Source organism: Salvia hispanica, chromosome 5 (assembly GCF_023119035.1).
Source record: "Salvia hispanica cultivar TCC Black 2014 chromosome 5, UniMelb_Shisp_WGS_1.0, whole genome shotgun sequence".
Lineage (NCBI taxonomy): Eukaryota > Viridiplantae > Streptophyta > Magnoliopsida > Lamiales > Lamiaceae > Salvia > Salvia hispanica.
In genome coordinates this window covers 6,637,285-6,652,860 of record NC_062969.1, presented here as the reverse complement: position 1 = coordinate 6,652,860, position 15,576 = coordinate 6,637,285, and the positions used below count along the sequence as shown (strand labels likewise).

The 15,576-nt window shown below is 34.8% G+C and overlaps 3 protein-coding genes across 3 annotated transcripts; 2 read left to right on the top strand and 1 right to left on the bottom strand.

The window, feature by feature from the left end:
- The first annotated feature begins 771 nt into the window (after positions 1 to 771).
- On the top strand, positions 772 to 1,463 carry LOC125186483. Its single transcript, XM_048082853.1, has 2 exons — positions 772 to 901; positions 997 to 1,463. Exon 2 carries the CDS (start codon positions 1,074 to 1,076, stop codon positions 1,383 to 1,385), a length of 312 nt encoding a protein of 103 aa, XP_047938810.1. The 5' UTR covers positions 772 to 901; positions 997 to 1,073; the 3' UTR covers positions 1,386 to 1,463.
- Positions 1,464 to 2,138: 675 nt separating this feature from the next.
- Positions 2,139 to 5,061, bottom strand: LOC125186277. Its single transcript, XM_048082632.1, has 6 exons — positions 4,935 to 5,061; positions 3,618 to 3,953; positions 3,364 to 3,544; positions 3,165 to 3,287; positions 2,706 to 2,846; positions 2,139 to 2,588 (listed from the first exon to the last, which is right to left on the bottom strand). The coding sequence occupies exons 1-6, from the start codon at positions 5,054 to 5,056 to the stop codon at positions 2,208 to 2,210; spliced, it is 1,284 nt and encodes a 427-aa protein (XP_047938589.1). The 5' UTR covers positions 5,057 to 5,061; the 3' UTR covers positions 2,139 to 2,207.
- A 3,727-nt stretch (positions 5,062 to 8,788) lies between these two features.
- Positions 8,789 to 12,790, top strand: LOC125188405 (putative late blight resistance protein homolog R1A-10). Its single transcript, XM_048085225.1, has 2 exons — positions 8,789 to 9,272; positions 10,407 to 12,790. The coding sequence occupies exons 1-2, from the start codon at positions 8,856 to 8,858 to the stop codon at positions 12,615 to 12,617; spliced, it is 2,628 nt and encodes an 875-aa protein (XP_047941182.1). The 5' UTR covers positions 8,789 to 8,855; the 3' UTR covers positions 12,618 to 12,790.
- The last annotated feature ends 2,786 nt before the right edge of the window (positions 12,791 to 15,576 follow it).

Genomic DNA, 15,576 nt, shown 5'->3' with positions numbered 1-15,576 from the left:
TCGTCTTCTACAACCAAATTCGCATAAAACTTCTTGAGAAAACACATAAGCAAATCAAAAACAGGGCTACTAACTTGAAATCAAATCTATGCATAAATAACGAAGAACTTAACAGATCTGCATACCTAGACGAAGTGAAATAGAAAACAAAGGAAATAAAACAAGTCTATCAACTACTGTTTCTTTCACACGCCAAAACCAACTTCAGACGCTAAATCCACTCCGGATCCAAGCGTCCGACACGGACTCCAAACAGAAGAAATTCTCCATCACGTCAGATTTACAAATTTAAGCTCCGAACACTCAATCAACCACAGATCTGTCACCAAATTCCACATCAAACACCTCAATAACGAAATAAGCAGAGATCGACATAGCAATTTAAGAATTACGCTAACAGCAGAGAGATCTAAGCAAAATAACTTGAAATTAAACAGCTAAACTCAGATCCATGAGCGATAAGCAGTTAAACATCATCAACATCAAAGTCGACTCCCAAAAGTGAAGTTCGACGGTGGAAACTAGCAAAAACAGCTGAAATTAAAACAATTGTATCTTCGCCCTCACTAGGACGGTGTTACCAAACTCGAGATCTTTAGAAAGTACCCCCCCTATCACGATTATCCCCAGAATTTTTCCCAAGTGTGTGTGTAAATGTATGAGCTAATTCCTGCTCATTTCATTCCATTCTCCTGCTAGACCATCTCCTCCCTAACTTCCTCGATCTAGCCATTTTCTTCACAATTGGTTTGTTATGCATGAAATTGTCATATATTTTGTTTGTTGAAGAATAAGTCTGCTAATCTCATTCCTGAGAAATATTTTGGTCGAAGGTGGTTGAAGAGCTCTTTACTAAAGGCAGCACATGGTCTACCATCTGAGGAACAACAACCATTTGAACGTGTGTTCCATTTTTAACCTTATTTGTAAAAATTCTATTTTTCAGTCAGAGAAATGATAGTACTTATTGTAATAATGTTATCTTTTATCTTGCAGATTTGGATGAAAAGCAGGAAGTTAAGAAAAAGTTGTTCTCCAACTTTTATCGATTAGTCCAAAAGTCTGAAGGAAGTATGGATCATTTGTCTTTGTTAAGTGCTGGTCTTGATGATTTGGAACAGCATATATTTGGAAATTGTGCAGCACCTTCAGTCATTGAAAAGAAGAAGATGGTTGAGGATTTTTATGGAATGGCAGTACCTGATGTAATTGATGTACATCCTCCAGACGTTGTTAGTACCAAAGGATCAGCTAGTGGCAAAGTAGCAAAGAGGCAGAGTGCAATAAGGAAAGCAAATAAGCCTCTACGACGGTGTGGTAAATGTCATGAGATGGGTCGTCATGATTCAAGAAATTGTGGTAGAGTCAATGAGAAGACAGATTGAAGCCATTTGATATAGTTTAGGTATTTTTGGTGTATAAAATGACATTTTGGCTGATAACATCATTCTTTTGTTTATAAACTGATAAAATGATACTTTAACCTGAAAAAATGATACTCGCAGCAAATAAAATGACAATAACCTTATAAAATGATGTATAAGCTGGAAAAAATGACATATAAGCTGATAAAATGATACTCTCAACGGATAAAATGATATTTTAATCTGACAAAATGATATATAAGCTGATAAAATGATACTTCTGACTTATAAAATTATAAAATGATACTCGCAGTTGATAAAATGATACTTTCAGCAGATAAAATGATAAAATGATACTTCTGACTGATAAAATGATACTTCTGAATTATATAATGACAAAATGATACTTGCAGTAGATAAAATGATACTTTGGGCTTATAAAATGACATTTTGGCTGATAACATCATTCTTTTGTTTATAAACTGATAAAATGATACTTTAACCTGAAAAAATGATACTCGCAGCAAATAAAATGACAATAACCTTATAAAATGATGTATAAGCTGGAAAAAATGACATATAAGCTGATAAAATGATACTCTCAACGGATAAAATGATATTTTAATCTGACAAAATGATATATAAGCTGATAAAATGATACTTCTGACTTATAAAATTATAAAATGATACTCGCAACCTGATAAAATGATACTTGGAGCAGATAAAATGATAAAATGATACTTCTGACTGATAAAATGACATACTTGCAGCAGATAAAATGATAATTTTGGGTGATTATATTCGAAACCACTATTACAAAACGCTATTATCAAGTCATATAAGTTAGTATACAAGGGGTTCAAATTCTCTGATCATCTTTTCAACATCAATTTCTCCTTTTTTGCTGTCATTCTCAAACTTCTTCTTTATCATTGTAAGTGTCTCAAAAGCCTTCTTGTTAGTATCTCCAATAAGCAATGCTTCAGTATATCTGGCACGGAGTTTTATGAAAGACTCTGTTCCCTTCTTCGTTAAACCCGAATTCCAGTTACGAACAGGACCACCCATGTAAGTCTCCAAATGGCGCATCACATAAATTCCACAGTCAACTTTATTTGTATCGTTCTGCCATGGCATATTCATGTATCTGGTTTTTGACAGTTTGACAGTTCTTCCCATTGATGGATTGACTCCATTTCCAAGATAAGTTCGGAAGAAATTTCTCTATTCAAATAACACAAAACATACATGAGGTTGATTAAAAATTATATTATGTTCCATACTGAATTATATTCAATGCATTTTAACTAATAAATATTGAATGCATTTAACTAAACATACCAGAGTACTTGGTGCATCTTCATATTTCTTCTCAAGTAAATCTTCACTAACCAGAGAATTGTCAATCACATCCATCATTTGCATTTTGAGATTGAAGCAGATGATATAATAATGTTCATACGCCCAGATCGGAAAGAATATCTAATTTTCAAAACATTATATATAAATGTCATTTTCAAAAATATAGGTATGTTGTTCTGTAAGGGATGTCATCATATCATAACGCATATTTATGATGATAACCTAATAACCCTCATTTTATGGAAGAAAAGTATCATTTTATAGAACAGAATATCATTTTATGGACGAAAAATATCATTTTATCATGTATAAATATCATTTTTAGTAAAAATGATACTTTTGACCCATAAAATGATAGGGTTATTAGCTTATCACATAAATATGGGTTATCATTATAACGCACCCCTGTTCTGTAATGTATATCTAATTATTACTTACCAGGTCATAATTTTCCCATTTGAAATTTTCAATCTTTGACACAAATTCATTCAAGTTTGAGCAAAATCTTTCTCGACTCTCTGCTTCAGTCCAACCAGATCTCCTTGCAGTAATGTTGTAAATCTGTCATGTTTACATTTTTGTAAATATATTTTAACTTTTAATGTAATACTATTATTTATTTAATCGTTTACTGTACCGTAGGTGTGGTGTTGATGAAAAGACGACTCGGTGATGCCTTTGATTTGAATTTTTCATTGTGGTTGAGGAACACAACCCATGCATCTATGATGTTGATCCTGACGTATGTACGTGGAGCAAGGCTGTGGAAGTCAATCTTGAACAATGTGATCTTGTCGTTCTCATAAACTACCTCATAACTGATTTCAAATTCATATTTAATGTTAGTTAAAAGAACTGAATAAGAATATAATTATGTAATTCAAAACTTACTGTTCACTTTCTTCATCTGCCATCAACCAGTACATTATTTCTCTCTCTTCTTTATTCAGCTTTCCTTTCAGATTCACTGCTCTGACATTGTAGGGAGAGCACATTGCTTCAACAATTTTCTTTGTTGTTCTGACCACTTTCTCCTTTTCCATTGGAGGATCTTGAGAAACCATCTTCTTCCCTTTGTCCTTATTCAAATTTTCTTCTCTTTGTTTTAAAACTTCATCATCTTCTTGAGAAACCACTTTCTCCTTATTCAAATTTTCTTCTCTCTGTTTTAAAACTTCATCATCTCTGTGGATATCCTCCATGACAGTGGTTATTATGGTATCAACTCTGTCATGCTTTCATTAAAAAAAAATATAAATTGTTATTGACAGAAGGTATACTATTTTATCCACAGGAACTATCACATTATCAGCCAAAAATCTAAAACTATCATTATGAAACAAAAGTATCATTTTATTCACAGAATCTATCATTTTATTCCCCGAAACTATCATTTTATCATTTTATCATGCAAAAGTATCATTTTATCCGCTTAAACTATCATTTTATGATGCAAAAGTATCAGTTTTCAAATAAAAGTATCAGTTCTGGGATGATGCTATTTCAAGATGAAATTATCATATGTTTGGAGATGTAATTTCATTTGATTCAACATACAACACTAACAGGTATATTACTTTTGTTGCTAATATACATAAAATGATACTTTTTGCTGATTAAATTATATTTCAGTTGATAAAATGATACTTTTTGCTGATAAAATGATAGTCATAGCTGATAAAATGATACTTTTTATGTTATAAAATGATACTTCTGAATTATATAATGACAAAATGATACTTCTTACTAATAAAATGATACTTTTGGCTGATAAAATGATAGTTATAGCTGATAAAATGATACTTTTCTATATGCATGAAAATATAATTCATTTTTATGTTATAAAATGGTACTTCTGAATTATATAATGACAAAATGATACTTGCAGTAGATAAAATGATACTTTTGGCTGATAAAATGATACTCATAGCTGATAAAATAATACTCATAGCCAAAAATCTAAAACTATCATTATGAAACAAAACTATCATTTTATTCACAGAACCTATCATTTTATTCCCCGAAACTATCATTTTATCATTTTATCATGCAAAAGTATCATTTTATCCGCTTAAACTATCATTTTATGATGCAAAAGTATCAGTTTTCAAATAAAACAGAACCACCAAAAAACATCATCAAACCTATATCATTTTAACCATATAAACAATCATTTTATGTACTTAAACTATCATTTTTAAAAGTTACCTCATATTCTTCATTCTGAACTTCTTTCCCTGAAACTTTTTCCTCTTCTTTTCCAGCTGCTTTATTAGCCATTTCCTTTTCGCTTTCATTCTGTTTCTCTTGCTCGTTTTCCACCTCATCATCTTTTTCCTTCTCTACATCCTTTTCCCGATTAAATTCTTGATTCTCATTAGGACTGTCGTCACATTCAGGTATCAGAGTGAAGGTAGGGAACTCATTCCTATTTTTCAATATATATGTCCTCTCAGCAGCTTTAGTTAACTCAATCATGATATCAATCCATTCAGGATCATCAGTTTCATCATTGTTTATAGCCTGTGTCATTGTATTCTGACTTTCTATAACATGCTGCACACCTTCCTCTCTCAATCCCACTGCATTTCTTGTTGTATCACAGATTATCTTAAAGCTATTTAGATTCCTGAGTTTTTCCGGCGCTGCTTCAAGGACATCAACAATCTTCTCCATTGACGCTTTAACATTTTTGGCAGCTTCCTTCCATTCATGTAAGAAATTCTCCCATTCATTGGTTGTCCCCACTTCTACATCTTGAGATTCTTCTTCTTCGTCATCTTCATCATTTTCTTCATGTGGCTGCTTTTTATATCTGTCATACATATGACCCATACCAAATGTTGAATTCTCCATTTCTGCTCTTTGTCTTTCTTTCAACAGTTCGGCAGTCCATCCTTTCACTGTTGGATAACATCTTGGCACCATTTTTTTTTCAAAAAGAATCCTGTCCACGTAACAAGCCTACATTAAACAAAAACTAAATATTAGTTTTTCTGTAAATAGATTCATAGACAATGGAAAACAAATATATTCTTACCACTACAAAGATAACTGGCCCGGTAAATATCTTTGCTGTGTTTTTTTTCCACCTCTTTTGTGTTTCATGCAATCTAGATATGACATAGCCACACCAATTGTATTCTTTGATCTTCTCAACATCAGCTATGTAATCTAAAATTTTTGGCCTCAAATTTCCATCAGCAGGAGTGTTAATCAAGGCATACTCCATGAGAACCATAAAAGTCCATTTAAACAACTCACCACCTTCTTTGTCTCTCTCCATCTGCTCTACAACATACTTTGGCACCATTTTTTTCTCTCCACCTTTACAGAATTTAGCAATTTCAGTTTTGATGTGGGTATTTTTCTGAAATTTGCTCTTATTGATAGGTAAAGATCCAATCGGGAACCCAAGAGTTATGTGAACATCTTCATCGTCTAAAAACAGTGATTCCCCACTGTTCAACTCAATTGATGAACTTTTACGGTTAAAGTTGTAGATCAGATAATACGCTAATGCTCTTGGGAAACTTCTTATATTGAAGTTTAGGAGTGCGCCAAACCCAATCTCTCTAACAGCTCTTCTTTGATTCTCGTTTAGAGATTCAAGCATGTCAACGAAGAAGTCAGTATTCCTTCTTCCTGCCAAAGTTGCTATCTTAATGACTGTAATATCTTCAACAACTTTTTTCTTGCCCTTCTTTGATGTTGTCTTACCATCAGTTGCATCATCATTCTTTCTTTTCTTCTTATTTCTTATATGTTCTACTTCTTCTGCTAATGTTCTATGTTCATAATCATCATCATCACGAATGTTCTTTCCTAATAAACAAAAGATTTTAGTGTGTTAAACAGTTTATGTCATTATATAAAGTCAAAGTATCATTTTATCCCATGAAACTATCATTTTATCAAGGGCAATTATCATTTTATCTTCTGAAACTATCATTTTCTAAATTTCAATGAGTTCAAAAAAGCAGAGAGGGCATAACTTGTCACTTAAGTAGAACAAAACACTATTCACAAAGTATCATTTTATCATTTTCAGAAACTATCATTTTATGCACCCAAAGTATCATTTTATCAAGCAAAGGCACAATTTCTACATTTAAACAGATCAACCAAACACATAGCAACAAGGGTTTGAAACGGGATTCGGAGGGTTTGATTGTGGGAGATATTGATGGAGGGTTTGAGTTGTGAGAAATCGAATGTTAACGTCTGAGTCAAGTTTCTTCTTTCCCACCAAATTTTAAAATGAAATGACAATTTTGCCCTTAATATATCCGAAAATGATAGTTTTATTTGATACAATGATAGTTTTTGTTAGATTAAATCTAGACCATATATTTTAAAAATGTGTGGTGGAGATTTAGTTATAGGGTTATCACACAAATTAGGGTTATCATTATAATGCACCCCTATATATATATATATATAGAAAGGCACGAAGAAAGGTTTGCAACACATGGAAAATTCATACCAAAAGTAAATTTATATTTGAAACACTATATTATTAATTTGGATTAAAAGAAATAAGATGACAATAATTCGACTCCTTGCTGTTGGTCTTGGTCGCCTCTTCCTCTGAGTAAAGAAATCTCGTGGAAACATGATTGTGCAAATTGAATAATTTTCGAAGGGCTAAAGCTATAAAGGCACGTAACGTGTTTTATTTATACTCCTTGTATTAAAAAAATAGAAATATTTGATTTAACAAGAGTTTTAATATAAATTTGGTAAAGTAAGAGAAAATAATTGGTAAAGTAAGAGAGACGAAAAAAAGTAAAGTAAGAGAAAGGAAGAGAAAAAGTAGTGAAAGCAGAGTTAGTGGATTGTGGGATTCATGTCATAACATAGAAAGATTTAAATTTTCTATTTTTAAGAAACGACCCAAAATAAAAGTAGTTGCTATTTTGAAAACACAGATGGAATAATAGTGATACTTATTTTCTTAAATAGTGATGGGAATGATTATGCAGAATTCAAATATTAGCAGTTTGTTCTAACTATTAGGTGTTTCAATGGTTAGAGCTTTTGTTAATTTATATCTCTTGCTTTATTCTACCGGTTTGATAGTTTCTTAGAGCATCTAAAATGGATGTCCGATCTCACGCTCGGTCGCTTGAGATCGGGCCCGGGCGTCGTCGGGCATCCACTGCAGACGTCGGTCGCGCCCAACCACGATCGAAAGATCGGTCGCGACCTATCTCTCGCCCGATCCATCGGGCGTGAGATCGGCCATCCATTGCAGCTCGATGCCCGAGCCTGATCGGGCCGTTTTTCATTTTTTTAAAATTTTTAATTCTTTAAACCCTAATTAAATCACTATTAAAAGTTTGAGAATTTGAGCCAAAAGTTAAATTTAGATGACTAGTTTTTTTTTTTAATTAGTAATTTAGTTTAATGTAGTTGTTTTAGCTAAGTATGATGTAATTTTTTTTAATTAAGTAATGCAATTTTTTTTTTGCATTTGTGGTGTTTAATATAATATATTTTGGTATTTTAGTAATTAAAAATAAAATTAAAAAACAATAATATTAAAATTTAAATGAAAAATTGATAAGAGATAAAGCATACACTAGGGCTCCACCACTGCAGAAAAATAGGGCTCTTAGACTTGATACGCTGTTATCATTGTCATCATCAAAATTTTAGACATGTACGGTAATTTAGCTTCTCATTTTCCTTGAAAATAATCAATGTCAATTGACAATTTGTGAAACTTCATGATTCACCATTAATATTCTCATTCGAAATAAAATACATTTACAAAATTTCACGAGTATTATGATAAGTATATAAAATAGAATAAAAAAGACTACTATAGTCTATAGTGAGTATTTACATTGCTCGGGAAAGTTTTTAAAAAGTAAATGCTGGCAAGTGGCAACTTTGTTGATTACATAAAGCTGGAAGCAAAGCCAGTGTCCGCGTGGACCCACCAAAACAAGATATAGTATAGACAAAGACTTAGGTCGTCGTCTCTAGTTTTAGAAGTAGTACTTGAGAAATTTCGTTGAAGCATCATTCATGTCCACGCGCTAGAGATTGTAAAATTGATGTGATCTTCAAATATAAGTAGAGTATCTGTGGTGTATCCGATAGTACAGAGAGAGAAAAAAAATGGCGGAGGCGGCAGTGACATTCCTGCTGGAGAACGTGCAGAAGCTGCTGGTGGAGCAGATGAATCTCATCTCCGGGGCTGAGAAGGAGCTGAAGCAGCTGCAGAGCGAGCTGGAGCTGATGAACGCCTTCTTAATCGAGTACGCCAACAATCGGGAGAAGGGCCAAGTCTTCATTCAGTTCGAGCGCCAGATCAGGGAGGCCGTCTACGAGGCCGAAGACACCCTCGACGCTTGCCTCACCCACAAGGCCAAATCTGGTGGTAGCATTCTCAACATCAAGCATCTTAACTTGGCCAAGAAGGTCAAGGAGCTTCGCCTCCAGCTCCAGCCTACCTTCGACCGAGCCATCAAGGGCTTCAACGCCCTTCCCGTCGCCGATGGATCTGGAGTTCCCCATGATAATAAACTCAAAAAGGTATCTATTTCATACCCTACCTCTCTTCAATTCTATCTTCAATACAATTACAAACACATTTGTCATAGTCAAGTAATTACTAGCTGTGGGTATTATCTATCTATTTCTAGAATTGTATTTGGTGCAAATTATTTAAGTCAAGGTACCTTTGTATCAGGGGTGGCGAAACGGGTTACCCGCACCCGATAAGTCGGGTACTTGTATCCGATTTTAGCCAAATTTGTTGTCTCAATACCCGCCCCGCGACATATCGGGATTACCCGATACCCATGTCGGGGTTCCCATACCCGACATTGCTGGTACCCGTACCCTACCCGAAATCCTAATAAAGAAATTGAAAACCATGATAACCGTCAGTGTTCCCTAATTTACTTTATTAGTATCGACGGTAAACTTTGAATAGATTGAGAATAAAAGTGAGGGGACACTCTATAGCTAGTTCCGGTAAGTTTTCAATTGGTTCGTTGGAATATAAAATTGTTTCAAAAGAACTCTTAGATTATATAAAGTACTCCCACTGCTTTGCTTTAATAGAGGTATTTCATTTTCTTCACTCATTTTGGAAAAAATAATAATATAAATACTCTTCTCTACATTATGATCTCTTTTAATTTATTTTTTCTCCATTCTTACTATTTATTTTTAATTTTTTAAAATGAGTGTGTATATGACTATTATTATTATTTAACTATTTACTTTTTTTTCTCCACTTTAACTATTTGAAACGTCTCTATTAATATTGAACGGATGGAGTATTAAAAGATGGTATATGACTAATACTAATAATAAAGAGTATTATCGGGACTAACGGGTATACCCGCTACCCGCAAAACTCTAAAACACACTACCCAATCCCGTCCCGTTTCCCGTTATCTTCGGGTAGCGGGTACCCGATACCCGGCAGGTAATGGGTCGAGATGAGAATTATCCATTACCCGTTACCCATTTTGCCACCCCTACTTTGTATGCAAATTCGACACCAAAATGCTACTATGTATTGCAAGTGAATAGTCCAAAACTAAATTTATTGCATCACAATTCAATCAAAGTGTGTTTCATTATACTACTATGATATGACTTGGGACAAAAATGAAATAAATGAGCTGATGGGTTATTGGAATGGTTTATTTGCAGAATGATCTGGTGTTGAGAGAAGACAATGTAGTGGGTTTTGCTGATGAGGAAGCCACTCTGATCAAATATTTGTATGAAAAAACTGAGCAACTTGATGTTATCTCTATTGTGGGCATGCCTGGTCTTGGCAAAACCACTCTTGCCTGGAAAATCTACCGAGACCCCAAGATCCAGTTCGAATTTCCCACGTTGATTTGGGTGTATGTTTCTCAGGAATTCAATGTGAGAGAGGTGTTTCTCACCATTCTCAAGAAGTTCACCCGCGAAGACATGTCTAGCAAGGAAGACTGGGAGCTAGCTCCACTAGTCCGGTCTCATCTGCTGAGGGGAAGATTCTTACTCTTCATGGATGATGTGTGGACTGTGGAAGACTGGAAACTAATCGTACCTGCCCTGCCAAGGAACAATAAATCAGGTAAAGTTCTGATAACGAGCCGTCATGAGAGAGTAGCTAAGCAAACAAACCTCAACAGAGAACCTCACAAGCTGCGGTTCTTGCGTACTGAGGAAAGTTGGGAGTTGCTCCAGTTGGAGGTATTTGGTAACAACAATACATGCCCGGGAGATTTGGAGGGTGTTGGAAAGGATATAGCCACACAGTGTCGGGGAGTGCCATTAGCAGTCGTGGTGATAGGAGGAACTCTTATCGAAAAACGTCTAGACAAGAGAGAATGGGAGGAGGTGTCCAAGTGTGTCAGTACCTATGTCCAGGATGACAAGCGGACTGAAAACATTATCTCCATGAGTTATCACAAACTGCCTCATAACTTGAGGGATTGCTTCCTCTACCTTGGGGTATTTCCCGAGGACACCGAGATCCTGGCATGGAAGCTCACGCGCTTGTGGATTGCAGAAGGATTCATACAGCAGAAGCGGGGGAGGAGCTTGGAGGAAGTGGCAGAGGACAACCTAGACGACCTCGTGGCCAGGAACTTGGTCATGGCTGAGAAAACCAAGGCCAACGGCGACATCAAAACATGCCGCGTCCACGACATGATCCGTGAGTTCTGCCAGAATGAAGCCGCCTTTGCGAACAAGAATCTTTTCCAAGAGGTTAAGAAGACGAGGCAAGGTGTGTTCGAGCCAGCAATATCCGAGATAGTGAAGCGCCGCCGCCTGTGTATTCATTCCCACGTGGCAGAGTTCTTCCGCAAGACACCCAAGGGCAAAGGAGTCCGCTCGTTTGTTTGTTTCTCCAAGGAAACGATCGGGTTGCCAGCAGAGCATACAGGGTCGATCCCCGAAGCTTTTGATTTGCTTCGGGTTGTAGACGTCACTCCCATCAAATTCACCAAATTCCCCCCAAAACTCACCAAGCTGATACATCTGAGGTACATTGCTCTCTCCGGCAATGAATTCAAGGCTCTACCCGAATCTGTCTCGAAGCTCTGGAATCTACAGACCGTTAAGATAGACACCTTGTTGCGCGAGTTTGAGGTGAAAGTGGATATCTCCAAGATGCTGCAGCTAAGGCATTTGAAGACGAAAGCAGCCATCAAGCTCAAGGAAGTGAAAGGCGGAGGCGGGGAAAATCTACAAACGCTGAGCAGATTATCGGCCGAAAGCTGCAAAGAGGAGCTGTTCAACAGGGCCAAAAACCTCAAGAACTTGGGGATCCGAGGGGACCTAACCAATCTGGTGGAAGCATCCTACTTGGGGAAACTGGAACATCTTGAAAAGTTGAAGCTGGTGCACGACTTGTTACCTTCGGCTTCAGACGATGCGCTACATCGCGTGCCTCATCAGCAGAGTTTCCCGCCGAATCTGAGGATACTGACGCTTTCGTCTACGCATTTGCCTTGGACGCAGATGAGTACACTCGGAAGCCTGCACACACTACAGGTGCTCAAGCTTAAGGAAACGGCGTTCAAGGGAGCGTTGTGGGAAGCTCAGGGCGGCGGCTTTCTTAACTTGGAAACGTTGCACATTTCACGCAGTGATTTGCAAACATGGACTGCTTCTGGTGATCCATTTCCCAAACTCAAGAATCTGATACTGAAGAACTGCGAGAAGCTTCAAGAGATCCCATCTGCAGTGGCGAAGGGGAAGAGCCTTCAGCTCATGGAAATCGAACGTGTGTCGGCATCGCTACTTAAATCTGCTGAGAAGATCAGCAGGGAAAAACAGGAGATGCAAGGCGGGGAAGGAAGAGCTCAGAAAGGTGGATTTAAGCTCAAAACCTCTCCAGGGGATGCATCAACACCAAACTAATCCACCGACTATCTTAATTATTATCAGTCTCAATAATTTTCGTACTGTAATATGGCCTAATTATCTTTTAAGCTCTTATCCCTTTCATGTACCAACATATTTATGTGTGCTCATTAGGCAGCAGTGTGTTATTAAAACTCTTTCTAGCAATGCCAAACTAAGATTTTGCTTTACTCAGTTGACACTCTAACTAAAGTTCTCTTTCTAGCAATGCCAAACTAAGATTTTGCTTTACTCAGTTGACACTCGTAACTAAAGTTTTGATTGACATTATAGTTACAATTTTAATACTCCATATCAAGAGCTTATGATTCTTCTGATTGCAAATCAACTTTTTTAAGTTAAGAATTAGATGATTGCTAATTAATTGTAGATTGAGCTGTGACACCTAAATTAAGCTACTTTTATGGGTATAAAATATTAAACCATCATAAAATTTTGCAATAATTACTGAGATTTTAGTGGGAATGAATATTAAGCCGCGATTAAGACGATTTTGCTTAAAAAAAATTCCCAAAGCTGCGATTGCACTATCAACATTTAATCAGTGAATTCTTTATTTTTTGTCAAGTTATAGTTATGATTTTTAATTAGAATTTAATAATTGTCAATTGTAATTTGTTAGTTTTAATTCGAGATTTTCGAGAGTCAATAAAAATTGTAATCATAAAATTATCGGCAGTTTTACAAATGCGTACCTCCATTGCATTTGGAATGTGATAACCAAAGTGAAAACCCCCGGCTGTGATTAAAATAATATAACAGTTTCTGCAAAATAAATTAAAATCTAGAAAATTAATCTGAATTAAACCGATCCTTTTGAAACAACATAATCAAACACAAAATGAGATGTCCAGGCATTGAAAGGATTATTTTAAATGAAAAAATACCCAGTAAAGAGTAAAGACGATCAAAGCGTATCAAAAAATAAATAAATTTCAGTATAGTAACAAAATTTTAAAAAAAAAGGTGAAAAAACATTGGAAATGTAGGAGCACATTAGTGCACGAACCGCAAGAGCAGCAGGCGCAAGCATATGATGCTCCAGACATCTGGGCAACAGTAAGGGCTGATGGATTCATCGATTATTAAACGCATCAGTCAAACATACGATTGCCTTTTTCATATTTCCCGTAAGCAATTGGTAAAAGCAAAAGACAGAATGATTGAAAAGGAATTAAACGAGCGCATTGAAATGATTATTGACTAGCTCTGGACGAGATAAAAATATCTGCAACTCCAGTTGCTATGGTGAGGTAATGACGGAAAATTCGAGATGCGAATGGGAGAGACGAAACAATGGATGAAGGTGTTTATATGGTTGTTTCAGATTTGGGGTAAAATTAGACGGGGAGCCCTAATTATTTAGTGGGCTTTTTTAAAATTAGACGGCAGCGGCAATGTTTTAGTGGGCTTTTGATTATTTATAGCTATTTGTTTTCTGTTCGGCCCGCTTATATTTTAAATCCACCTCCTCCGTCTCATATTATTTGGGCCATTTCCTTTTCAGCACAAGATTTAAGAAAATTGAGTTTAGTAAGTTAAATAAAATAAAATAAAAGAGAGAATAAAGTGAGAGAGAAGATAGGGTAAGATAAAAGAAAGAATAAAGTAGGTGATTAGATATTTTATTTTTAGCTAGAAAAGAGAAATGACTCATGTAACTTGGAACAATCTAAAATGAAATACGACTCAAGTAACTTGTAACAAAGAGAGTAGTATGAATTTGGATCAGTCTTATTCAGGTTGTGGTGATGGTCGGAATAGAATTATCTCGAGGTGAGAGTTTACAATCATAATTCCATAAATTAACAAGATATTCAGACTGACTGCTATTATATTGGTCACAATAAACCTACGATTGTTGTTGATTTGGTCCTTCTTTTGTTTTTCTTTAGTTCACTCTATTCATGATTGATGTTCATTTCATTTGGAATCTATTCTTAAATGAGACGACTTTTGTATTCAACGGTTTTCGAGTGCCCAGGCTCACTTAATAAAATTTTCTCCAAATTTTCAATTAAAAAACAAATAGTTGGTTGTTGTTAGAGATTTTTAATTTATAAGGAATCATTCGATTTTTCATTAATTATTGTTCCATATAGTAGTATCTTTTTTGCAAACAATGAATAATACTACTATTATCCTATCTCTTACTTTACTCTTTCTCTATTTTAAATATTTATTCTTATTTTACTCTTTCTCTATTTTAAATATTTATTCTTATTTTTTCAAAATGAGAGCAGAAAATGAAACGATTCTATTAACATACTCTTACTTTACTCTTTCTCTATTTTAAATATTTATTCTTATTTTACTCTTTCTCTATTTTAAATATTTATTCTTATTTTTTCAAAATGAGAGCAGAAAATGAAACGATTCTATTAACATAGAAGGAAGGGAGTATTAGTATACTCTTTCTTATTTTATTTAGTCTCTATTTTTACTTTAATTTTATTTCTTTTTAACACGAGTGCAGAAAAATGAAACGACTCTGTTAACATGAAATAAAAAGAGTAATAGTTTTTAGTATAATGATAATTACGTAGAACAGAAGTAACCAAGTTGGAGTAGGGCATAAAATAATGAGAGAAATTTTTGTAAGCACATCGTATCATGCCTAAAATAATCATAGTTGCTAACTTTGTTAACTTCTTAAACCATAAGGAAGAGAAAAGTATTGCCAATTGATTTATGAAATTCAATTTAGTTGTTGGATTTCGGTTTTGCGTTTAATTGAAATTTCAAATAAAGTCACATATAGTCCTACATTATTTTATTTTAACAATTTTTATAATAAAACATAAAATATATAATCTCGACTATTTCACATTTATTCATACCTTATTCTTTCTCTATTTATTAAACATTAGTAATTTCTTAAATTTGGTGAAAGAAAAACTGCAGTAACTTGAGACAAAAATTTAAAATAAAAAAAAATACTACTTATTATAATTAT

What these genes read in the sequence shown, in the direction of transcription:
- LOC125186483 (XM_048082853.1), top strand. Translation starts at nt 1,074, where the DNA reads ATGGATCATTTGTCTTTGTTAAGTGCTGGTCTTGATGATTTGGAACAG.
- LOC125186277 (XM_048082632.1), bottom strand. Translation starts at nt 5,056, where the DNA reads ATGATGAGGTGGAAAACGAGCAAGAGAAACAGAATGAAAGCGAAAAGG. An exon ending in TTCAGAATGAAGAATATGAG is followed by an intron (nt 3,954 to 4,934) that starts GTAACTTTTAAA and finishes AAAGCATGACAG; the next exon opens with AGTTGATACCATAATAACCA. An exon ending in TCATCAACACCACACCTACG is followed by an intron (nt 3,288 to 3,363) that starts GTACAGTAAACG and finishes TAAACATGACAG; the next exon opens with ATTTACAACATTACTGCAAG.
- LOC125188405 (XM_048085225.1), top strand. Translation starts at nt 8,856, where the DNA reads ATGGCGGAGGCGGCAGTGACATTCCTGCTGGAGAACGTGCAGAAGCTG. An exon ending in ATGATAATAAACTCAAAAAG is followed by an intron (nt 9,273 to 10,406) that starts GTATCTATTTCA and finishes GTTTATTTGCAG; the next exon opens with AATGATCTGGTGTTGAGAGA.